Source organism: Rhinoderma darwinii, chromosome 11 (assembly GCF_050947455.1).
Source record: "Rhinoderma darwinii isolate aRhiDar2 chromosome 11, aRhiDar2.hap1, whole genome shotgun sequence".
Classification (NCBI taxonomy): domain Eukaryota; kingdom Metazoa; phylum Chordata; class Amphibia; order Anura; family Rhinodermatidae; genus Rhinoderma; species Rhinoderma darwinii.
Genome location: NC_134697.1, coordinates 19,484,521 through 19,510,641, shown reverse-complemented (window position 1 = coordinate 19,510,641; position 26,121 = coordinate 19,484,521). Strand labels below are relative to the sequence as shown.

General features: G+C 42.4%; 2 protein-coding genes across 4 annotated transcripts in view; one reads left to right on the top strand and one right to left on the bottom strand.

Moving 5' to 3' along the window:
• Positions 1-20,245, bottom strand: part of EDRF1 (erythroid differentiation regulatory factor 1) — a 57,967-nt gene extending 37,722 nt beyond the window's left edge. The window contains exons 1-10 of one of the 3 annotated variants that reach the window (XM_075843101.1): positions 20,038-20,245; positions 17,761-17,960; positions 17,107-17,173; positions 15,990-16,115; positions 14,329-14,453; positions 14,090-14,249; positions 6,860-6,961; positions 6,478-6,599; positions 2,451-2,562; positions 73-220 (exon numbers count right to left, since the gene is read on the bottom strand). In XM_075843101.1, coding sequence (XP_075699216.1) covers positions 73-220; positions 2,451-2,562; positions 6,478-6,599; positions 6,860-6,961; positions 14,090-14,249; positions 14,329-14,453; positions 15,990-16,115; positions 17,107-17,173; positions 17,761-17,960; positions 20,038-20,106 — 1,231 coding nt within the window. In that variant the 5' untranslated portion in view covers positions 20,107-20,245. The remainder of the gene's footprint in view (positions 1-72; positions 221-2,450; positions 2,563-6,477; positions 6,600-6,859; positions 6,962-14,089; positions 14,250-14,328; positions 14,454-15,989; positions 16,116-17,106; positions 17,174-17,760; positions 17,961-20,037) is intronic. The other 2 variants (XM_075843100.1, XM_075843102.1) reach the window with 2 other exon arrangements.
• TEX36 (testis expressed 36) lies at positions 20,243-25,877 on the top strand. The gene is made up of 4 exons (XM_075843105.1): positions 20,243-20,699; positions 21,451-21,573; positions 24,187-24,267; positions 25,489-25,877. The coding sequence occupies exons 1-4, from the start codon at positions 20,649-20,651 to the stop codon at positions 25,750-25,752; spliced, it is 519 nt and encodes a 172-aa protein (XP_075699220.1). The 5' UTR covers positions 20,243-20,648; the 3' UTR covers positions 25,753-25,877.
• The last annotated feature ends 244 nt before the right edge of the window (positions 25,878-26,121 follow it).

Below are 26,121 nucleotides of genomic sequence, written 5' to 3'. Positions count from 1 at the left end.
ATTAAAAAAAAATAAAAAAAAATCCACCTATGGAAATAAAAATATCACATAACCAGCGCAGCCCTATATTACCTTTGAAGAGCCAGTATGTATGGCCTTCCTTCGTGCAGTTTGACTTGAGAAATGATAAAATATTCTGTGCAATGTCTTTAATCACCTTGGTAGAGAAGTTGGAGTTTTCCAGATTTGGAATATCTTCAGTTTTAATCATTTCATATTTCTGAAAGAGAAAAAACAAACAGCATGAGGAGGACTTGAAAAGATGCTGCTTATGCTGGACATCTCGCTATAGGTCTGGCTGTAGAAACCCTCAGCGACTAGCTGGCTGCTGCAGGGAAATTTAGTGTTACAGGACACCCACGGCCTCTCTTTGCTCTGGCTAATAGAAGTGACCCCTTCTATTATGTCCATATGCCCTAATAGGAAAACACCGTTAAGTGACGCTCCATTTTTGTATTATCTATACCGATTATACAGTCAATGTTAAGTAAATAATTTCGCCTCATTAACGGTTTCACTCGTTCAAAGAATACAGGGGGAGAATTGATTGGCCTAGGCTTTCTTAAAGAGGCTCAGTCACCAGTTTCATACACTTCTCGTCATTCACATTTAGCTGTATTCTCGCGAGATCACGATGTGCTGTGCGAGTAAGTTCCACAGAAACGTTACCTAAGTGTCGGGAGTGTGAAAAGACATCGCGTCCTGGCTGGTAGTGATGTCTATTCACTCTCAAGACACTTCGGTAAAATTAATGTGGGTGTATGTGACAGCACAGCGTGATCTCGCGAGATCACGCTGTGCTGTGAGTACAGCTAAACATGAATGGAGAGAAGTGTATGACGCTGATTGGTCACTGATTGGTCAGCGTCATACACTTCTCTTTAAAACGCCCACTTGGTAAAAAGTAAAAAAAACGCCCAGTTGGGCATTACGAAATGAATTAGCATAAATCTAAAATTGTTCATAACTTGAAATGCTCAAAAATGATCGTTTTGCAAAATAAAAACCACGGTTATCTACATTACAGCGCCTATCAGATTAGGTAGGAGATAGGGCACTTATAATCTGGTGACAGAGCCTCTTTAAATTCCCCAAAAGCCAGTCTTAAATGGCCACTAACCTTTCAATAAAACTAATAGAAGTAAATACAAGTACCTTTGTGCTATATCTTATTCAAGAAAAATGCCTTTCCCCTCACTTAGGAGCCACTTCTTCCCCTTCCTCATGCACTTTCAATTCACTGCTAAAATCAGTCGTCGAGTGACGAGGCAGACTATAAGCTCACTGAGGGATCAGGTTACATGCTGCCTAAAGAAGTCTACGGCCACATCGGCACCAGAGGCTACAGTCGATCTTACCTGCAAACGCTGATGCTGCTGCAGAATCAACTGTAGCCTCTGGTGCCGATGTGGCCGACACGATGCAGGACCTGTGAGTGACGTCACAGATCTGCACTGCCAGAAGCTGGGCGTTCTGAAGAGAAGAGGATGTTACTTCTCTTCAGAGCGCCCAGCTAGTAAAAGTAGTAAAAACGCCCCGATGTACGCACATAATACACGCCCACTTGGACTTTTACACACACCCACTTGGACTTTTACTTTAAACACGCCCACTTGGACTTTTGCAAGCCTCATTTGCATAACTACAAAAATGGTCATAACTTGGCCCAAAATGCTCGTTTTTTAAAAATAAAAATGTTACTGTAATCTACATTGCAGCGCCTATCTGCTGCAATAGCAGATAGGGGCTGCAAAATCTGGTGACAGAGCCTCTTTAACACTAATAAATTGATTTGCCAATTCATTCTAATAGCCGTCAAATAATAACCTGATTATGTATAAGCAAAATAATTAGTTCATTCCTAAATTGTCAGCAAATGTAACATCCATCATTTTTTGTGTTTGTTTTACCCTTTTTATGTAAGAAATGGTCAATAAGCTGATATTAATGGACTTGTACATTTTTACTCTGTGCCTCTAGTACTGATGTGAAAGTCCTTTGGATATGCCATCACTTCCTAATTAAAAGAATCCTAATGCTAGGATCCCCACCGACTCAACAATAAATGGGGCCCCAGTGTTAGTTAAGCGCTGCGGCTTCTTCACCTATTTTCCCTGCACAACAATGATCCAGGCGACAGGCTGTGCAGAGTACTACAACACAGCCTAATGGAGTTTTGTTGCAGTTCCCTAGCTTAGAGCGCTGCTCTGCAGGAAAAGTGCAGAAGGTACATTGGCAGTTTTGGCATATCCTAGCGTTGCCCTAAAAGTAAGAACATGGGGGTACCCCTTTGACACCTTAATACCTGGGTTAATATGGGTTCCGGTTACAAGAAACCCTATGTATGTGGCTATACATGGTTGCCAACAGCAAGAGGCACAAAACATCAAGAGCAGTAGAAACCTGTCACAGGCCGAGAAAGTACATTGCCAGAACACATCACTTCTTACCTGCACAATTCCATTCACATGGAAACACATGACAAGCTCCGGGACATTACAGATCAGATTGTCAAGCCAATAGTCAATGCCGGTCAGCACATTGATCGGCTTGTTGTTGTCCCTAAATTATAAAATAAAATTGTGGACGTTATAAGTTTGCAAAATAATAATGTAAAATACAGAGAAGACAGAACTTGCAAACCAGTCACAGGAACTTTAAAGGCTGTGTAAACCTTTGAAAGCTATTTTTTTTTTTAAATAAAAAGTTCAGTGTGTTTTGTGGAACTTTGTAAATACTTTTTATTAAAAATTATTTTGACTTTTTGAGATACAGCTGCTCTGTATTCTATATATAAAGCAGACGTATCTTACGCTGAATCCTGTACCCGTCAGGTCCGCGGGGTTCAGGGTCAGTGGGTCCTGCGTGTCTCTGACACAGGCTCCGCATGTGTTTGATCACATCTAAGTTCTGCACTTCGATCTGGTGGATCCTGCGTGAACCCATCAGTCACACGGACCGGACAGATTCAGGTCTTAGCGCACAATACAGAGGCTGTGTATTTAGAATACAGAGCAGCTATATCTCGAAAGTAAACACAAATTTTTAATAAAAACTACTTATAAAGTTGCACAAAAACACACTGATTGTGTGTGTCCCCAGGACCTGACTGATTCAGGTCTCTGCCAGGATACAGCTGCTCTGTATACAGGATACAAAGCAGCTGAATCTAAAAAAATAAAAAGTATTTTGAAAGTAGCACCAATCACACTGATATACATTTAAAAGATGCGCATCGCCTTTAATTTGTGAGCACATATTTGGCTTTTAGTCATTTGCCACATTTTCATTTCATTTTTGCTCAAGCTGCATAATATCAAACGCTGCAAGACCAAAATAAAGATAAGTCGACATTTCCAGTGCGCATTTCATCTTATAATATAAGTACAATGATGTTTGCAGTTCGTTGTGCAAGACTCCAAATTTGGTTGCCCGTAGGGTACATGGACCATGGTAAATTGGCAGCGTTACTGCAATGACCATGCAACCTTACAGTTTATATACAGGTATAATCTATAGAAAAAGTTTTGTAACATTGTAAATACTTCACTTATTTTGTACTGATCCGGAGTTACAAACTGTATTACAGTGCAGAGATGTCATTTATGAAGGGGCAACAGCTCCATTGATTTTTCCCTGCAAAGTGACGCTCCCGGTCATCCGCTTTGTAGGGAACTACAACCGTTCCTCATTCACCTCGAACACTCAGTGATGGGCACCATAATGCTAGGAATATAAGTCACCGCTGAGGTCTCTGATTGGCTGCAGTGGTCACATGCTGGCTGCATGTAAACAAACACGGGGCGATCGCAGCAGCAATTTCGCCGGGGGAAGAAGAGGTAAGTACTGATTTCATTTGCAGCGGTTTGTAAAAAAAAAACAAAAAAACGTACCAACCTGGATAACCGCTTAAAAAGGAAGCATTAAGGTAGAAGTAATTCTGCTTTTTTTAGACCCCGTGTCACTGTGGAGCCCAAGCCAGAATATAAAAGCTAGCCTTTATGTAAATGTAAAATACTCTTTAAAGAGGCTCTGTCACCAGATTCTGAAACCCCTATCTCCTATTGCATGTGATCGGCGCTGCAATGAACAGTAACGTTTTGTTTTTTAAAAAAACATTCATTTTTGGCCAAGTTATGAGCTATTTTATATATATGCAAATGAGGTTTGAAATGGACAACTGGGCGTTTTTTTTTCGTTCTGTCCAACTGGGCGTGTATTGTGTTTTTAACTGGGCGTGTTTACGTGTATGACGCTGACCAATCAGTGACCAGTCGGCATCATACACTCATCTCCATTGATTTACACAGCAGCGATGTGCAGCCACATACACAGAGATTAACGTTAATCCAGTGTCCTGATAATGAAAACACATGAAATCCAGCCTGGACGTCGTGTATTCAGAATCCTGACACTTCTGAATCTTTTCTGTGAGATTTCCAGCAAGGGAAACGAAATCTCGTTTACCTCCGTAATCTCGCGAGATTTCGTTTCCCTTGCTGGAATCTCACAGAAAAGATTCAGAAGTGTCAGGATTCTGAATATACATGACATCCAGGCTGGATTTCATGTGTATTCATTATCAGGACACTGGATTAACGTTAATCTCTGTGTATGTGGCTGCACATCGCTGCTGTGTAAATCAATGTAGAGGAGTGTATGACGCCGACTGGTCACTGATTAGTCAGCGTCATACACGTAAACACGCCCAGTTAAAAACACAATACACGCCCAGTTAGACATAACGAAAAAAAAACGCCCAGTTGTCCATTTCAAACCTCATTTGCATATATATAAAATAGCTCATAACTTGGCCAAAAATGAATGTTTTTTAAAAAAAAAACGTTACTGTTATCTACATGCAGCGCCGATCACATGCAATAGGAGATAGGGGTTTGAGAATCTGGTGACAGAGCCTCCTTAATGTGCACCCATGAAACTAGCAACATAATCATTTGGATCTTCTAATATACTTGATAAGGCTCAGGTACTCCTTTTCTTTCCATCCTTCCCCTTCTTCCATACTGGTCACTACACGTCAGTTTTTATGCAGTCCCTATTAAAGTCAATATGAACAGTATATACTGTAGCTGCAGACAGTTTACTAAGGATAAAGAACAATGTAAGCTTATCAAGAATATTAGAAAAACAAACCAGATCATTTTTTATGTTGCTGGTTTTGTGGGGAAAAACAAATAATTTTGATCAAAAAAGACTTAAAAGGGGTTTTCCAGCCATTAAAAATTGATGGCCTATCCGATCTGCCATTGAAGTGAATGGGAGAAAAGGCTGCAATATTTGTGAATCACCGCTAAACGCGTGTCGACGAGTCACAGTGAGCAAGAAGAGGGGAAGCAGCGCTCGTATGAGCACTGCGGTCCCTTCAAAACAGCTCATCGGCAGAGGACCTGGACTCCGACCCACCAGCTATTGATGGCCTATCCTGAGGATAGGCCATCAATTTTCAGTGCTAGAAAGCCCCTTTAAAAAACGTGTTTGCTCATAACAGACTTTTTCTTATTAGTCTCTTAATGTTAAATGAACGCTCTTGGTAAAGCGGATACACTGTTATGCCTAGTTAAGAACCTGAGGAGGCGGAGCATGACACCATGATTCCCTCTTTGGTGTTCTTTGAACCCCTGTGCCAAGCACTGCCATCTCAGGCCCTTAATTTCCACTGTGTAAGTTCCGCTCTATAGCGAGGGTGGGGAACCTTTTTTTCCCGCCAAGGGCCATTTGGATATTTATAACATCATTCAAAATCATCAACTTAAAAACGAGCCTGCTATATATTTGTTCAAATATTTAATGGACTCACCGCTAATGTGATGGCTGGAACTGCTTCTCTATGGTGAGGCGTGTTAAGAGTAGGCCACGGCTCGCAGCAAATTAATTTAGGTCCCATCTCTACATGAGGCCTCAGCTAAATTTCTACATTTTAGGAGCAGGAGGAGGGCGGACGGAGCCAAGTAGTGCGACGGCGGTCTGAGTGAGGTCGGTGCGTGCTGGCCCGGGAGTGGACGAGTCCAGTCACCTGACCACACGTCACTGTAGCGGTACGTGGAGTGACTACGGCCGGGTACATGACGCCTCACATGGAGTGTACAATCCCATGAATATGTGGTCAGATTGCAGAATACTACATCCATGCAGGTACTGCTTTAACAGAACTGTGGCCCTTATAGGGTTGTCCGACAATTAAACAGGTCGTAAGATTACAGTAAGTGGGAGTCCGACCTCTGTGACCCCCACCATTACTGAGAACAGTGAATGGGAACCCCCAGTGGCTGCATGCACACGGCTAATTCTCTGGACTGAAAGAGACTTGTGGCCCTTTGTTCTTGGTAACTGTCGGAGGGCTACACCAAATAATTTTGCAGGCCTTATATGGCCCGCGGGTCGGTCGTTCCCCACCCCGGCTCTGTAGGAATGTTATATTAATATAATTATATATCCACCTCAGCCTTTGAAGCTTACCGTAGACGCAAACTGACAGCTGGATACCGCCCTCCTCCGAAAATAGGCATGTTAGAGCCCACCAGCATATGGATGTCCTCAAATGTCCAAAGGATATTCCTAACAAAGTCATTTTTAAGACCCTGGGAACGATAAGAATCAATTTAAACAAGTTAAGACAAGCATAAAAAGTGTGAGCAAAGAAATGGATGAAAATGTCTCGAGCTAAGATAAAACCAAAGAAAAAAAAAAAAGTAAATGAAAAAAAAATGAAATAAAAAGATGTGTCGAACTACAACTATTGTGATTGGTTACAGATGTCGGATTGATTTCATTCAAGTAGCAATGATTTTTTTGAGCTGGGGAATTATGTGTTTACTCTGCGGCTTCACATAATTCATACCTGACTGTTCTCCCTGTCAATAAACAAACTGGGGAGACTGTGTTCTTTAGCAGCAGAGGCCACGTGCCCCACTAGCAGTGAGGGATCAGTGGTCACATTTCCCTGTAAAGAGGGCAAGAACATGAGATTTGGTTGTTGGGAGAGTCCAGTTAGATGCTTCTGATACAGCTTAAAATCCTATTAATACCCATAGATGTCCCGAATATTGAATCCTTTACCTTGGTTGTTTAAAGTTGCGTCAAAACGGTTGTCCGGTTTCAACAAATTTGTTATTTTTTTGTATTGTTAAAAGTTAAACAATTTTCCAATATAATTTCTGTATTAATTCCTCACGGTTTTGAATATCTCTGCTTGTTGTTATTCAGTAGGAACATTCATTGTTTACTTCCAGTGGATAAAGTTCTGTCCATGGTCATGTGATGGACACAGGAGCACGGCTTAAAAAATAACATTACATTTACTGAAATCAGACAACCCCTTTAAAGCTTAAAGGGGATATCTGGGACTTTTCAAAATCGTCAGCAGGGCATGGTGTAAAATAATAAACTAGCAGATACTCACCCTCTGAAGTGCCCTCCGCTCCAGATCGGAGACCCCATTCTTCATGGCTCTGGTCCAAGAAGCTCCTGCAAGGATTACGTGCCATTCATCTTTCATGTGCCACTGCAGCCAATGGCTGGCTTCAGCGGTGATGCTGCCATAAACGGCATGTGACCACTGAGGCCAGGGATTGGCTGCAATGGAATGTGACCGCTGCAGGAGCTTCTGGGACCGGAAGAAGAGAAGACCTGGAGAACAGGGTCTCTTCGCTGAAGCTAGGGGCAATTCAGGGGGTGAATATCTGCTTGTTAATTATTTTATACCATGCCCTGCTGACAATTTCGAAAAATCAGATTACCCCTTTAAAGTGAATATCCATTTTGAAAACCATTTTACAGCTTATATACAGGTATGATCTATACAAAACATTGCATTACTTATCTTGTACTAATTCTGAGTTACACCTATATTATATTCCAGAGCTGCACTCATAATTCTGCGGGCCATCAGAAACAGTTGACAAATTGGCAGACACACCCCTAACCGCTATAATATAGTAAGACCATTACCTGTAAAGTGCCTGGTGGACTGGGCAAGCCCTGTGCAGACATGGTGCCAGAAAGGAATGCTCAGAGATTTCAGCTCTAAAGCCTCCAGAATTGTGAATGCAGCTCTATATTATAATACAGACTATGGGCGGATTTACACGAACTTGATATACATGTCCGTGCAACGCGTGTGATTTTCACGCGCCTCGCACGGACCTACGTTAGTCTATAGGGCCGTTCAGACAGTCCGTGATTTTTACGCAGCGGGTGTCCGCTGCGTAAAACTCACGACATGTCCTATATTTCTGCGTTTCTCGAGCATCACGCACCCATTGAAGTCAATGGGTGCGTGAAAATTCCGCGCACCGCACGGAAGCACTTCCGTGGGACGTGCGTGATTCGCGCAAGAGCAGTAAATAGTATGATTGAAAACAGAAAAGCACCCCGTGCTTTTCTGTTGACAAACATAGTGTCATAATGATGGCGGCTGCGCGAAAATCACGCAGCCGCGCATCCTATGGTGATGACACACGGAGCTGTTAAGTGCCTTTTGCGCGCGCAAAATGCACACGCTCATGTAAATCCGGCCTAACTACATCATTACACTATAAGTAATTCAACGTACATACAAAGCTACTTGTTTCACACATTACCGCATAAACACAACAGAATCAATACCTTATTCGCTACGCTATTGATTCCATCAAAACAATGGAACCCTTGCAAAAGTGACATAATTAGTAACTATTTTTCCTTTGCAGTTTCCTGAGTAGCTGAGTAAGGGGGAGGGCTTAGCTGCTACCAGGTGGTATAAATCAGGCCTCACTACTCTGTAGAGCCTGCTCTGTGGCTTGAATAGCAAGTGGAGTTCCAAAAACCGGAGTTCAAAGGAGGAGTTAATGCACAAGTAAGTGCTCTTCTACTTCTTTATCTTTTTGATTAACACCTGTTCGCTGTTTTTTTTGTAACTGGGATAATGGACAGCACGATTGGAGGTTTTCTTCGGTGCACAGTTTGCCATATGTATACACGACTGGAGCCGGAGTTCCAGGGTGAATATCTCTGTGGCAGATGTGAGCATGTTGTTCACCTGGAAGCTCGTATTAGAGATCTGGAGGAGCAGAATGCAACACTGAGGAGGATAGACAATTTTGAACGGAGCTTGCTGCTCACAGAGCATGCAGTTAGTGGGTTACAACTGGAGGGTGAAGACATGGGTGAGCAGGATCAGGTAAGTAGCTGGGTTAATGTAGTTAGGGGCAGTAGAAAGGGGTCAAAGACAAGGAAGGCCGATCCGGTTTCTGACATTCCAGGCAAAATTGCCAAGTTGGGTGATGATGCGAGGGTGTCAGTCTCAGAAATGGCAGCCCTAGTGGATACTGATCTCCCTAACAGCCGGGAGAACAGCCCAGCTAGTAGTCGGCGGGATGGTAATGCAGGCAAGCCAAGACAATTGATAGTCGTAGGGGATTCTATAATCAGGAAGACTGATAGAATTATTTGTCGCCAAGACCGCCTCAACCGAATGGTTTGCTGTCTCCCTGGTGCCAGGGTTCGGCATGTGGTGGAACGGGTGGACAAATTGCTGGGAGGGGCTGGTGATGATCCAGCTGTCGTGGTCCATGTGGGTACCAACGACAGAATAAATGGTAGGTGGAGGAGCCTTAAGAATAATTTTAAAGAACTAGGCTACAAGCTGAAGGGAAGGACCTCCAAGGTTGTATTCTCAGGAATACTGCCTGTGCCATGCGCATCACAGGAAAGACAGCGGGAGCTTAGGGAGTTAAATGCATGGCTGAAGTCTTGGTGTAGAGGAGAAGGATTTGGGTTCCTAGAGCACTGGGCTGACTTTTCATTGGGGTACAAACTGTATTCTGCAGATGATTTGCACCTAAATGGAAGGGGGTCCGCTGTGCTGGGGGAGAGAATTCTAGCTGGGCTGGTGGAGTATTTAAACTAGGGCTAAGGAGGGAGGTCAATGTAGAAAAAAAAGGGGTAGCCAGGTTAGAGAGGGGTCAGACTATATTGGTGGGGGGAGAAACAGAATGTGGGGAGAGGACTGGACAACAGGATAAGGAGATCCTTTCGTTACAAAACATCAGTGTAAATAAAAAGGACCGATTAATGTCAAATCACATTTCTGATAATAAAAGTGAAAAACTGACAGGCAAGTTAAAGTGTATGTTCACAAATGCCAGAAGTCTAGCAAGCAAAATGGAGGAGCTGGAGGCCTTGATACTGGAAGAAAATATAGATATAGTTGGTGTTGCTGAAACATGGCTGGACTCTTCACATGACTGGGCTGTAAATCTACAGGGTTTTACACTTTTTCGTAAAGACAGGACAAATAGGAAAGGTGGTGGTGTATGTCTGTATGTGAGAAGTGATATGAAGGCGAGTGTGAAAGAGACAATAGTGGGTGAAGACTGTGAGGAGGTTGAAACCTTGTGGGTGGAACTAGAAAGGGAGGTAAACACTGAAAAAATTACTTTTGGTGTAATCTATAGACCCCCCAATATAACTGAGGAGATGGAAGGTCAGCTATATAAACAGATGGAGCAGGCTGCACAGGCGGGTACTGTAGTGATAATGGGAGATTTTAATTTCCGGGATATTAATTGGTGTCATGGTTCGGCTTCAACTGCAAAGGGGAGACATTTCCTCAACCTGTTGCAGGAAAATTTTATGGGCCAGTTTGTGGAAGACCCGACTAGAGGTGAAGCTCTGTTGGATCTGGTCATTTCTAATAATGCAGATCTTGTTGGGAATGTCAATGTTCGTGAAAACCTCGGTAACAGTGATCACAATATAGTTACATTTTACCTATACTGTAAAAAACAAACGCAGGCTGGGAGGGCAAAAACATTTAATTTTAAGAAAGCCAAATTCCCCAGGATGGGGGCTGCAATTCAGGATATAGACTGGGAAGAACTAATGTCAAATAATAGTACAAATGATAAATGGGAGATTTTCAAATCTACTTTGAGTTATTATAGTGCAAAATTTATTCCTACAGGTAATAAGTATAAACTACTCAAATTAAACCCCACATGGCTTACACCTTCTGTGAAAGGGGCAATACATGACAAAAAAAGGGCATTTAAAAAATACAAATCTGAGGGTACAGCTGTAGCCTTTGTAAAATATAAAGAGCTTAATAAAATCTGTAAAAATGTAATAAAATTAGCAAAAATACAAAATGAAAGGCAGGTGGCCAAGGATAGTAAAACAAATCCCAAAAAATTCTTCAAGCATATAAATGCAAAAAAGCCAAGGTCTGAACATGTAGGACCCCTAGATAGTGGTAATGGGGAGTTGATCACAGGGGATCAAGAGAAGGCAGAGTTACTAAATGGGTTCTTTAGCTCTGTATATACAACAGAAGAAAGAGCAGCTGATGTAGCCGGTGCCAGTGCTGTTAATATATCAGTTGATATACTGAATTGGATGAATGTAGAGATGGTCCAAGCTAAATGAAATAAAATAAATGTGCACAAGACCCCGGGACCAGATGGGTTACACCCTAGAATTCTTAAAGAGCTTAGTTCAGTTATTTCTGTCCCCCTTTTCATAATATTCAGAGAATCTCTAGTGACTGGTATAGTGCCAAGGGACTGGCGCAGGGCAAATGTGGTGCCTATTTTCAAAAAGGGCTCTAGGTCTTCCCCGGGTAATTATAGACCAGTAAGCTTAACATCCATCGTGGGGAAAATGTTTGAGGGGCTATTGAGGGACTATATACAGGATTATGTGACAATAAATAGCATTATAAGTGACAGCCAGCACGGTTTTACTAAGGACAGAAGTTGTCAAACTAACCTAATCTGTTTTTATGAAGAGGTGAGCAGAAGCCTAGACAGAGGGGCCGCTGTGGATATAGTGTTTTTGGACTTTGCAAAGGCATTTGACACTGTCCCCCATAGACATCTAATGGGTAAATTAAGGACTATAGGTTTAGAAAGTATAGTTTGTAATTGGATTGAGAATTGGCTCAAGGACCGTATCCAGAGAGTTGTGGTCAATGATTCCTTCTCTGAATGGTCACCGGTTATAAGTGGTGTACCCCAGGGTTCAGTGCTGGGACCACTATTATTCAACTTATTTATTAATGATATAGAGGATGGGATTAATAGCACTATTTCTATTTTTGCAGATGACACCAAGCTATGTAATATAGTTCAGACTATGGAAGATGTTCATGAATTACAGGCAGATTTAAACAAACTAAGTGTTTGGGCGTCCACTTGGCAAATGAAGTTTAATGTAGATAAATGTAAAGTTATGCATCTTGGTACCAACAACCTGCATGCATCATATGTCCTAGGGGGCGCTACACTGGCGGATTCACTTGTTGAGAAGGATCTGGGTGTACTTGTAAATCATAAACTCAATAACAGCATGCAGTGTCAATCAGCTGCTTCAAAGGCCAGCAGGATATTGTCGTGTATTAAAAGAGGCATGGACTCGCGGGACAGGGATGTAATATTACCACTTTACAAAGCATTAGTGAGGCCTCATCTAGAATATGCAGTTCAGTTCTGGGCTCCAGTTCATAGAAAGGATGCCCTGGAGTTGGAAAAAATACAAAGAAGAGCAACGAAGCTAATAAGGGGCATGGAGAATTTAAGTAATGAGGAAAGATTGAAAGAATTAAACCTATTTAGCCTTGAAAAAAGACGACTAAGGGGGGACATGATTAACTTATATAAATATATTAATGGCACATACAAAAAATATGGTGATATCCTGTTCCTTGTAAAACCCGCTCAAAAAACAAGGGGGCACTCACTCCGTCTGGAGAAAAAAAGGTTCAAGCTGCAGAGGCGACAAGGCTTCTTTACTGTGAGAACTGTGAATCTATGGAATAGCCTACCGCAGGAGCCGTCACAGCAGGGACAGTAGATGGCTTTAAAAAAGGGTTAGATAATTTCCTAGAACAAAAAAATATTAGCTCCTATGTGTAGAAATGTTTCCTTCCCTTTTCCCTTCCCTTGGTTGAACTTGATGGACGTGTGTCTTTTTTCAGCCGTACTAACTATGTAACTATGTAACTATGTAACGGTGACAAACGGAAACCATTTGCAAAGGATCCGTCACCATTGAATTCAACGGTGATGCAAATGGAAACCTATGGTTTCAGTTTGGATTCTGTTCATGGGATCCCCTGATGAAAAGCCCCAATGGAACCCATGAACAGAGTCCAACGCAGATGTAATTGAAGCCTTAAAAAAAAAATATTTTTGCTTTGGGTGATCAAGTGTTTATGAGCCAGGAAGTGGGGGTATTAATGTGTTAAGCAATTCAGCCCCATAGCACAATCACCGCATAATACCATTATATACTAAAAGTATTAAACCGAGACACACAAAAATAAGATCAGTCAACAGCAGCTTGTTAATGGTATCAGGTAGCATTTTAATTCTTTTCTAGAAATAAAATAAAAAATAAGTGAATACTTGCTGACTATAAAGGCAGTGATAAAGGTGGATGTGTAAAGGGTGGAGCTTCACCTTAATATATTAACTTGCTATATATATATATATATAAAATAATAAAACACACTTCAAGTTCAACATCAACCATATTTTCTCATGAATTCTTGCAAGACCTCAATGAACAGAATTATCAAGATACATTTACGTAATGATCAAGGCAGAATAGGAGCGCTCTCGTAAACAATAACATTAAAAAAAAAAAAACACCATAACGGCATTCAAAAGTATTGTAGAAAAAGTATTTACGATAAAGTGTAACTAAACGTTTGACAAACTTCTGACACGTCATAGTGACGTCAAAAGTTTTGGTGGGGGTCCGAGCATTGAGACCCCCACCTATAGCTCAAACGAAGCAGCAGAAGCGCACGTGTGAGCGCTCAGACGTTTCGTGTCTGTTCGGCTTTTTCCGGAAATAAATTAATCGGAGTAAGGACTCAATAGAAAGTCCATGGGCCCGCATCCCGATATATCGGCTTTCCGGAAAAAGCCGGACACATAGCGGCTGAGCGCTCATACGAGCGCTTCTGCCGCATCGTTTGAGAGATTGGTGGGGGTCTCAGTGCTCGGACCCCCACCAAAACGTCTGACATGTCACTAGGACATGTCAGAAGTTTCTCATACGTTTAGTTAACCTTTAAGAGACTCACCTGGTTGGAAGTCCCACCGTCCTCTGACACCGAACTTAATGTCTCGAAAGGAGCAGGCCAGGCGACGTGATCACTCCCGGATGGCTCCCTAAGGTTCTGCTCGTCTCCGGGTTGATGAGAAGTGGATGGTACTGGTTCAGCTGGATCGTCTCCATTAATACTGGAAGGAAAGAGAAATCTGGTAACATGACATACGGTTATTAACGTAGCCCTAAAGCTGAAGGTAGACGGTACAATACCTGTAATAGAGAAATTTGGAGAGTATGGCTTTCTGGTACCAATGCTCTTTACTTTTCTTCTTTCGTTGCCATTTTTGATCCATTAGTCTCTGGTAAAACTCCTTCAACCAAGTCCAGTCTCCTGTCTGCAAAGTGGAAAACAAGGCACAACTGTTACAAAAGTCAGACACTTCTTCACACATGACGTTTAACTTCTACGCCAGGGAAAAAGCTGCCGATGTATACGTTAAGCATAGGCTGTGATGGATGCCTAACAGAGGCATCCGTCACCCATAAACTATTATGGAATACATTTAAAGTATCCGTCATGAACTTTTAAGACTTTTTTTTATGACGTATACATTAAATGGATACAATAGATAGCATATGGGTGACAGACGCCACAGTTAGGTATCCATCACAGACAGAATATAATGACATCCTTTTAAACGTACACATCATGAAAAGCTCATGACCTTAAATGTACGCCTGTGACGTTTGCATACAGTGACCTGTGTCAACCATGGGCTACCATGTTAAATAAAACGTATACTGGACGGTATACAATTTTGGGCGGGATCCCTCTGTATGTAACAGCATAGTCTACTACGCTATTCCATACCTTAAAAAAAGAAAGAAAAAAAAAGTATACCAACATATTCCAGCTTGACAGAGGCCTAAAGGACACGGTTTTGGCCTCCGTCAGGCTAAAGGAGCCCTATTGGACACTTTTCTGGCATACACGCTTAAAGGGACACTCCAGCCAAAACTAAACCTTCCCATGTGCACCATTCTAGTATTGCATGTGTAAGTCTCTCACCTGTTATTTTTCTTGCTGCTTCTATCTCTATATATCAGACTGGGCCGGTTGCTTAGCCGCAGTGTGAATCAGGCTCGGTGACTACTTTCTCTACTGGAGTCTATGGAGATCTATGTGTCACCCATCACAGGCTTCAGCTATCACACTAGCATTACACAGGGGGGGGGGGGGGGGGCAAAAACTTCTATCATCAGCTGCCACTGATACTTAGACAGGTTCCTGTCACACAGGTATAATGTAGAAGAATATAGTGCAGCCTCCCTGTCTGTAGACTTTTGGTTTATCAGCTTGTTTAGGAAAATAGAGAGAATGATAATCACAGTGTCCCCCAGCATGCAGAAATGGTATGGTCTTTAGCTGGTCATGTGATGCTGCGCTGAAGCGTCATGGGATTGACAGCAAAGCAGAAAGGAAGAGAAAGCTGGGGAAATCTAAGAACCAAGATGTAGGCTTTTTTAAAGCATTGACAAGCCAGCAGTTTAAAAAGTAAGTACAGAATACATAAAAGAAGTGTAAAGTGTGGTATATAGTCAGGTGGCGGGTGCAGACATGGAAAGTTTTGTTTCCACTGGAGGTCTTCTGTAACGTATATCACAAACGTGATGTGAGCAGGGCTTAATATTTAACCATGGCAGTTGACCATAATCATTTAGATTTACAGACTCTGAATTTCCATCCACTGGTTGCAAGCAGAGATCATGAAAACGGTGTGGACTTGAAACAAACTGTATTAGAAAGTTGTATAACTTCACTACACCACGATAAAGTTTCATTTACATGAAATTAGAGAATCCCTTACGTTTGCAAAGCATGAAAGCAAATCACTAGACCAAAAGGAGATGAAATCACAATCCTCCATTACCTGAGATGACCTCATGAAGAGTTCCTGAATGTCCAGCTCATCCAGCAGCAGAGTCTTCCCGATGCGGTGGACGGCCATACTGACGTGTGACTTACTGTACGGGATCTTCAAGAGCTTCTTAATGTTCTGAAATGTCAAATGGAAGAAAATCATGACAAAGGGGCAAAACCCCAGCTCTTATAAAAACACGCCAAATGTCCTAAATGAAAAAAAACTATAACTGAAAAAAGGAGCAATTTGAGCTTTTGACACAGACAACCCTAAGGCTATAAAAATACATGAAAGCCATGTCGGCTATACACACGGATGTAGCCATCTTTAACTTGACTCCGATAACTTGCTGCAGCGTGATATCACACAACAAAAGCCATTGAAAAAGTCAAGATAAGAGATAAAGCCATTGTTTAATTTATGCATTAAAAGTCAAGGTAAAGACGGCTACATCTGTACGACCTGTATACCATCCAGGCGCTGTGGAGGGAAACATTCTCAATGGTCTGGTCCTAATAATGAATTATCTAGGTTACATATGCGATCAGGTCTGGACAAATCTTAGCTGGGCCCAGGAGGCAGCTATAACATATGGAGTCCAGGCAACCAAAAACGTCCTCAAACGCACCGTAACTGGGGATGTACAAAACGTTACTCAAGGCTTTCTCCACCCTCCTCTTCATTAAAATGAGTCATAGTTGTGTCCCCCCATCTAGTAAAAATGCTGTTCTCCCCTTCTTCAGTCATCAGAGCAGCCCCCACTTCCCTAGTAGTTATACCTTCCCTTTCCTCAGTAATCACAGCAAGCGCAGCCTCAATTCCAAAGTAGTCGCAGAAGGCCTCGCCCCCATTTTCCTAGTGGTTACGGCAGCCCCCCTCTCCCTTGTGCTCGCGGCAGCCCCCCCTTCCCCAATGGTCACAGCAGCCGACAAACCCTCTAGTAATCCCAGCAGCCCCCCTTTTTCCATTGTGGTCACAGCAGCCCTAAAAAAACTCCCGCCCAATACATGAAATGTGAGGTGTAAAACCTTGTCACCAAAGTCGACCTAGTGACTAGGATTTGTCCAACCCCGCTCTTTATTATCAGGAACATTAATATAGATCATTTTAAATAAATGACACTTACTTCAGAATCTGCCACTACATCCACTTCCTTCCCGACAGAATCAATAAAATCATAGGCCATCCCAAAGCTGTAAGAGAAAAGATGAACAGTCAGACTGGGAGATGTGGACGGGGTAACCTCAGCGGGCTAGGTACGAGAGAAGACAACAAAGACGGCCACACGCGTTCAAGCTGGATTTTATTTTATTTTTTTAAATCTTTAAATATGTATTGAACTGCGCTCCAGAGTTAGTGGGGTAAGTGGGTGACCCCTTAAGAATGCAACCCCACCCGGAACTTTCCGTTGAAGTGGTTGTCTCATCATAGACAACCGCAGGACCTTGATAGTATGTGCGGTCAGCTTTTTATTTCCCCTGCAACGGCCTATACTAGGGAAATGTCGTATTACATGCAATCTTTCAAATAAATGGCCTGCCTTGTAATACATGGATGGACCAGGTCCGCCCAAGCAAGAGCTGCTGTTTGTTAGCGGCTCTCCACTCATAGAGGGGTTATTCAGTCTGCTATGACATCTATCAGCCCTAATAGAAGATATGGAAATTAGCTGGTAGACTTTTACACTAAACGATCTGTGATGCTCCTTGCAGACGGAGAACCAAACGCACGCAGAAGTGTCCACAGTGGACCCCAGATCACAGGTTGGTAAATAGAATACCTTGAAAATTGTTTGCTTTTCTTGCTGTTTCCGAGGATGGTGGGGCCGAGCTTGGCGTTCTCTCGCAGCCAGTTAGCAGGCGGCAGCTTCAAATCAGTTTTCTCTTGAAGGCGAGAAAACGCAGCGGCCGGTGGAGCAGAGGAGTATTTCACTACAGCGCGACTCTTGATTTCATTGCTCCCATTAGACGCCATGGATTTCTGCAACACAAGGACAAAGAATTAGACACAAAGTCAGGTTTGTCATAGGACCACAAAACCAACATTCTGTAGCTTTTAAAAGTACATTATTATAATTAATAAAAGCAGCTCCTCCTATAGGTCTATAAACGTCCCTGGAGATATGCGATCACAAGGAAGGAGAAGATTTTTTTTTTTCTGTTACATCCGGTCAGACGTGATGGACACTACGCGCAACCTGCCGCCTCTCCTGCCTGATAACAGGTAAGACAAGATTGCATTTAACTGTACAGCAATGGGGATAAGATGGACTTTAAAGGCTATGTACACCTTTTAAAACTTATATATATATATATATAAATTTGTATCAGTGTGTTTGGTGCAACTTTGTACTTACATTTTATTAAAAATTATTTTAGCTTTTGGAGATACAGCTGCTTTATATCCTGTATACAGAGCAGCTGTATCTAGTACTGAAACCTGAATCCGTCAGGTCAGCGGCACTGACGGGTTCAGTGACAGCGGGTCGAGCTGGTACCAATCACATCCAAGTTCATAACTTACATGTGATCGATTACAGGTGGATGTAGCGCGTCAGAGACCCGCTGAGACTGTACTCGTCAGTGCCGCTGACCTGATGGATTCAGGTTTCAGCGCTAGATACAGCTGCTCTGTATACAGGATATAAAGCAGCTGTATCTCAAAAAGTAAAAATAAATTTGTAAGAAAATGTAATGACAAAATTGCAGCAAAACACACCGATAAACATTTAAAAAATAACATTTTTTTAAAAGGTGTACGTAGCCTTTATAGAAGTTTTCCAACTATTAGAAGTGATGGCATATCGCTACAATACGCCATAATTTCCTGAAAGATGGGGGACCGACTGACAGAACCCCAAGATCCTCTGAATGAAGGGGCCGCAGCGATATGCCATAACAATCTAAGATAGAAATACCTTTTAAAGGAGTGTTTCCAACATAGACATTTATGGCATATTTAAGTGAAGCAGCTGCGGGCCGCCGCATCTAGACGTAGACCGAATGGCTGCACATCTGGGCGATCAAGTCTATGGGATTTACTAAACCAGCGGTCTAGTTATCTGTGGGAGACCCCCATCTATCAAACATTTATGGCATGGGATAATCATTAAAGTTTGTTTGGTTTGGGCAAAAAAATGTTATACAATTTTCCAATATAATTTCTGTATTGATTCCTCACGGCTTTCAAAATCTCTGCTTGCTGTTAGTCAGTAGGAACATTCATTGTTTACTTCCAGTGGATAAAATTCTGTCCATGGTGATGAGATGGACACAGAGGTGCTCGGCTTGTTACATGGTCATGTGATGGACATACAGGTGGTGGGATCGTTACATGGTCATGTGATGGACACACAGGTGATCGGCTTGTTACATGGTCATGTGATGGACACACAGGTGCTGGGATTGTTAGAAGACACAGCTCTGATACACATACTGTAACGAGCCGTGCACCTGTGTGTCCATCACATGACCATGGACAGAATTTTATCCACTGGAAGTAAACAATGAATGTTCCTACTGAGTAACAACAAGCAGAGATCTTGAAACCTATGAGGAATCAATACAGAAAGTATATTGGAAAATTGTATAACTTATAATTATATATATATATACACACACATACATATATACACACACACGTAAAAACCTAAAAAAGCCAAAACAATCAATTAAATCAGTCTCATCAGTACAGCCCCTTTTACAAAAAGTGCTACTCTTACCGTCATCAAAAATTCCAGAACGGATTCGTCACTTCAGTCATGACACCATTATAACTATATATGTTATTTAGAGATGTGCATGGAAATCACACCTATAAAAACTGTTGTTCCTGCGGTTAAGGGGCACGGACACTATTATGGGGACACTTGGTTGGCACTTATTGGAAAACTTTAGCTGCCACTGTTATGGGGGCACCCAATAAATGTGTGCATGTATGCATATAGTAGGGGTGCCCCTGTTATTGCTGACAAGAGGGTTGGAGGGCTTGTATACACCTATGTACATATGTAGGCAGAGGTAAACATAACATTGCAGCTGTCACGTGACGCCGTTACCTGTTCCGTCTCCTCACAGGGAGACTTCGTTACGTCTTCACTGCTCGTGAGGTTTGTATCCCCGTCCATTATGTCCCCATCCAAGACAAGTCCCCTGCGCTGTCCCACCACAACAACACAGGAAACTTCCAGACCGGCCACCAATAACCGGAAGTGGTCTCGTTATAGCCCCGCCTACCACACGCAGCACAGAGCTGGAGGACCAGACAGCCGCTGCACCATAGAGCGCTGGAGGCCGGCCGATAGAAGGGCCTGCTATTACCATAGAGAGGAGAGCTCTAGTACAGACAAGAACACGAAATTTACTATAGAGCTCGCCATCACTTGGTTTCTTTTCGCTGCCTCTACCGTTCGTAGAATAGCCCTGTCAGTGTATTGGCTACGAAAAAATGGCGTCTGATTTGGAGACGTAAAAATTATTTAAGCTTTCCGACCGGAAATATAATTTATGTCAAGGTTGCTATAGTAACATAGAAACTTCAGACACTCCCTAGAGACAGACAGCTGTTAGGACACACAGGGTTTATCTGCAGGGAGACAACTTGGATATTCCCCATGGGTGTATGACTCCTTATTGATTCATTGATCTGAAGTCTGATTAGTAGGGGACAATGCCTAAAGGGAGGCTGTGCAATCCCTCCGTTGAAAAGGAAGGTATCTGGGTAAGAATTGTGTTGAGATTACATAATAACACTCTTTACTACTGAAATTATTAATACATGTAATTTAATGGGGAAACGCATCGCCCCATTAAAGGCTACATTTTAATCAGCGAGTTTCATGACCGTTTGTCTTGAAGCAGCGCTTTTTCACTTTGATTCTTAACTATTTGAATGCATTTAAAGGGGTTGTCCACTTTCAGCCAATTAATGTTATTTATTTTTCTGAATAATGAAAAGTGATAACATTTTCCAATATACTTTCTGTATTGATTCCTCACGGTTTGCAAGATCTCTGATTGCTGTTATCCAGTAGGAACATTCATTGTTTACTTCCAGTGGATAAAACTCTGTCCATGGTCATGTGATGGACACACAGGTGCACGGCTTGTTACATTATGTGTATCAGAGCTGTGTCTTGTAACTATCCCAGCACCTGTGTGTCCATCGCATGATAATGGACAGAATCTTATCCACTGGAGGTAAACAATGAATGTTCCTACTGGATAACAGCAAGCAGAGATCTTGAAAACCATGAGGGATTAATGCAGAAAGTATACTGTAAAATTGTATAACGTTTAATCATACAAAAAATAACATTTGTTTAAAGTGGACCACTTTTATTATTATTTTATCTGTTCCTGGGAAAGCTGGGTGGCTTATATTTGCTGGAGATTTTTTTTTGTATTTTACACCTGTATAAAAAAAAAAACACGTCTATACATTCAGCTTATTCCTGGTTGTATTTCTGTAGTTCCCCCACATTGACATCAATAATAAACTGCCTATGACCAGCACTCAAGATATGATCTACCGCGCAAGAACAACTTCATGGAAAGAGGCCAGACTACCTCACCTATGTACAACCTGTAATAAGGTAAAGCGGGGGTGGGGAACCTTCTTTCTGCAAAGGGCCCTTTGGATATTTATAACATCATTCGGGGGCCATACAAAATTATCAGCTTAAAAATGAGCCTGCTATATTTGGTCAAACATTTAATTAACTCACCCCAAATGTGATTGCTGGAATGGCTTCTCTTTGGTGAGGCGTGTGATGTTCACCGGTATTGATGACGTTACTACTGCGTCGGTCATTCTGGAGCGGTTGACTCTTTGCAACGGTAAGTTTTGAAAAGAAATAGTCGCAGCAGTAAGTTGTTCTGACCTAGGGCGGATTCAGACGAACGTGATTTTCGTCCGTGCAGCCCGCGTGGTATTCACGCGGGTCGCACGGACCTAAACAAGTCTATGGGGCAGTGCAGACAGTCCGTGAGTTTTGCGCAGCGCGAGTCCGCTGCGTAAAACTCACGACATGTTCTATATTTAGGCGTTTTCCGCGCATCACGCACCCATTGAAGTCAATGGGTGTGTGAAAATCACGCGCACCACACGGAAGCACTTCCGTGGGACGCGCGGTATTCGTGCAACAGCAGTAAAAGAATGAATGTAAACCGAAAAGTACCACGTGCTTTTCTGTTTACAAACATCCAAACGGAGTGTCATAATGATGGCGGCTGCGCGAAAAGCACGCAGCCGCGCATCTATATGAACAGGACGCACGGAGCTGACACGCTGCTGCTTCCGCGCACGCAAAACGCACACGTTCGTCTGAATCCGCCCTTAAAGGGGTTTTCCCATGAGGGACATTTATGACATAGATGCAGTTCCGATCTCTAGATGATTTCCGACCATGAAGAAGAAGAAGAAAACAGCGTAGCTTACAGAGCTGCGCTGTTTCCATAACTCCCATAGTAATGAATGGCAGTTACGGAAGAAGCGTTGCATGCGAGTTACTCTGTTTCCCTAACTACCATCCAGTTCTGTGGGACTTCCGGAAACAGCTATGCTGTTTTCTTATTCATGGTCGGAAATCACCTGCAACACGGAGAGGTAGAACTGGGTTAAAGGCCCCATTCTAGAGATAGGAGCGGGTTCCAGCGATGGGACCCGCATCCATCGGACATTTATAAAATATCTTGTGGATATGTCCTAAATGTCTCTGATGCGAAAAGCCCTGACTTTGTGTTCCCCTCTAAAACAGGTCCTGTCACATTTGTAGCACAAAACCCGCATCGGCGGTCAGAATAAGGACGGTACGTGCTGTGACGGGAGTGGACCAGCCCAGTCACCTGACTTGTCATCTGACCTCACTCAGACCGCCACCGCCTTACTTGCCTTCATCCGCCCTCCTCCGTGAGTAGGGCGTCCGGAGCCAAGACGCGAATGGCACGGCAGCAGCGCGGTCTGAGTGGGGTCGGGCCAGAGCAAATGATTTTGTGGGCCTTATACGGCCCATGGGCCGGAGGTTTCCCCCATCCCTGAGGTAAAGGATCTATCTATCCAAATCTATCTCATACCTACCTATCTAGTATACAGAGAGCATATATAGTCTTTTGTATACTTGCTCCCTTTCTTCTATGTGCTTGCTCTTTTTACAACTAAACCAGCTTCATTTCTTGTGCAATCTTCTCAATGCCTGCTTAAAAAAGCCTGTGTAGCGTGGAGTGGAAGTCTCTTCGGTGTCTATAGTGGCCTGAACTCAAATGGTAATCACCTAGATGGGAGGGAGGTCAAATGGTACCAAGTGCTACAAATGGACTTAATAGCATCAACCTGTAAGAAAAACAAATAAAAAAAAAAATGGCTAAGGCCAGGTTCACATCTGCATTGGCGGCTGTTAGATCAAAAATGCCAGACAAAATAGTACAGCATGCCGCGCTATTTTGCCCGGCAAAACGATGGACACCACGACAAAAACCAGACTAAACCCATTAAAGTCGAAAGGTTCCTTTGAGCTCAGTTGGTGTCCGTTATGCAATGGATCAGGTGCGTCAGTGTTTTTTTTTTAATGAAAACGAATGCAGGTGTGAACTTAGCCTAACAGATTTAACGTTAAAATTCTGTTCTGCTGACACACCAACGTTCCCCAGCGGAATTGTGTATGGACTAGACTACAGGCACATGATTGGAAAACAGACCACGGTCACCCATCTCCCCTCCAGGTTACATGATAACACAATGTTCTCGTGAATGCACATCGAAGGTCAAATCACATCAGATTTGATCTTAGATGTGCGTTCATGGTAAGAAAAGAGGGGCTCATGACTGGGCAGAGAGGGAACCAACTGTCGGGATTGAGACTGAACTGAAATCGAGCAACTTGCAGTGTATTGTAATGCATGAAAGTTGCAGAAGAAAAATGGTCAATTGTTTTTTTTACATAATACATGCAATGCTGCATTCCATGTCCTGCGCCAGCACTTGGAGGGTCTATGTATGGCCAAGACCTCAGACATTTTAATTCAGATTTAATCTCTGACGTTAACAGGACTGTGAATGCAGCTCCGGAGTACAATACAGGCGGTAACTCCGGATCAGTACAATATAAGTAATGTATTTAACCAATAATAGGAACAGACTCCAAAAGATTAAAGATGAAAAATCTTTTAAAATTACTTGTCGACTTTACTAAGTGATGTCATTTTTGCAGAATGAAATGCAGAATGGATTCCCTTTCTCTGCACATGATAACCGGAATCTAATACAAGGCGCAGGAGAATACCTGGATTCTGTAAGTATATTCAAGCAAGTCTTTACTATAATGTCTTCTGCTGTTGAGCTGCAAAACGTATTAATAAAATGGAGTACTGAACCTGCACATTTATCCAATTCACGTTCCAAAAAGTTAGAGTTAAAATGTGCTCTATCACTGGACAGGACCCATGGGGTCATCGAGGCGATGCTTTAACAAATGCAACTTTGTGGGTACACCCGCATCCACCAAGCAGCCTACTGGTCTTTTTATTGGGGGGACTGTTTGTTTTGGCATACTAAATTTCATTAATACAAAATTATCAAAAATTTCTACCAACGGCAACTTTTCAGAAAGTTGGGATGGGCCCACGTGGTCTGCGCTCAGCCTATTAGGCCTAAAAATGGCTCTCGTTTTGGATATTGTGCAAACCCTCTGCTGGCGTGCCGAACAGGAGTTCATCAAAGGGATTAGTGGGTGAATTATCCACTTACATGTTTGTTTCTCTATGAGCACTTTATATAGGCAAACTATGTGTGTTTCAAAAAGAACTTGCTAGTCCTGTGATCACAGCAGCCTCAGCACTGATTCAAGAAGGTGGTTTCTGCTGTGTAAGAAGAATGTACTAATAAGGGAGTGAAAGATGTGATAAGTGTAAAGAGTTAAAAGGCTCGGAGAAACAGTGACTGGGACCGGGCTGCAACTCTACTATATCTGTAACATAGCAGACAATTAGAACTATTTAGAAAAAATGGGAAATCTAGAGACCAAACGACAGAGCTGTAAAGGGAAAGGCTTCACAAAAGGTACTTTAAAAGAGGATCTGCAAGCTCTGAAGTTTTTAGTTTTCACTGGGGCATTCATTAATGGGTATGTCCTGGTGGCTTATCTTTAAAGAAAAGAAAAAAAAATTTGACTTCAAATCACATATCGAAAGAAACAAAAATTAAGGGGTTGTCCAGTCTTAGAAAAAAAAATTTTCTTCAAAAAAAATTGTCAGACCTGTACACAGGTTGTGTGTGATCTTACAGCACAACCCCAGTCATTTCAATGGAGCCGAGTAGCAATTCCAGACTTAGCGCCACACCTCTTAATAGGTTCTCTGGAAGAAAGCCGCCATGCGTTTCTTATCCTGGGCAACCCATTTAATCTTCATTCTGGGACTGTGGACAGATACATTTACCTCTGAGCCTGTAACCATCTTTAAAGTTTTAGAACTATTCCATTATAAAGTAGTCATTTAAGTCTTCAATATTTTAGGGGCTTGGGCGAAAGAAAACTCAAATGGAAAGAAGACAGTACAACTCTCGAAACTTTAACCTTTCATGCCACTCTCAACCACCCAGAGCGACAAGTTATTGGGACGGTTTTACAAATTATCAAACCGCTTACAGAGGAAGCCAAGACACCGAGAAGCCGTTCAGCAGAAGATTCCCAAAACACCACCAAGAGAGATCGGCTTACACGAGGGACCTCCCGGAGAACCACTTCATGTGGTTTGCAGATTACCGCAATGTTTTGTAAGGATACAATGTATCAGTATGAGACCTAATAAGGCGATCAAGGATGCAAAATCTACTCCTGTTCAGTTACTAGTACTATCAAAACATTGCAATATAATTATTAGAAAATAAACTGTATGTCCAGTTGTGATGATTATGTGTGTTATTGCCTATAGATCGAACTTTGACAGGAGACCATATGTTGCACAGGCCTAGATTTAGAAACAGAATGGACGCCTTTTCTGTGCTTATTTTAAATTAGTTTTTTGGGAGTTAAATTAGCCTGACCGTAGGAAATGTAACAAAAAAATGCACCTATTAAATCCCCCGCCGCTGTGGTGGTGCCCATCGATCTTTGTGTACTTTGCGGCAGCAAGGACGTGCTATACAT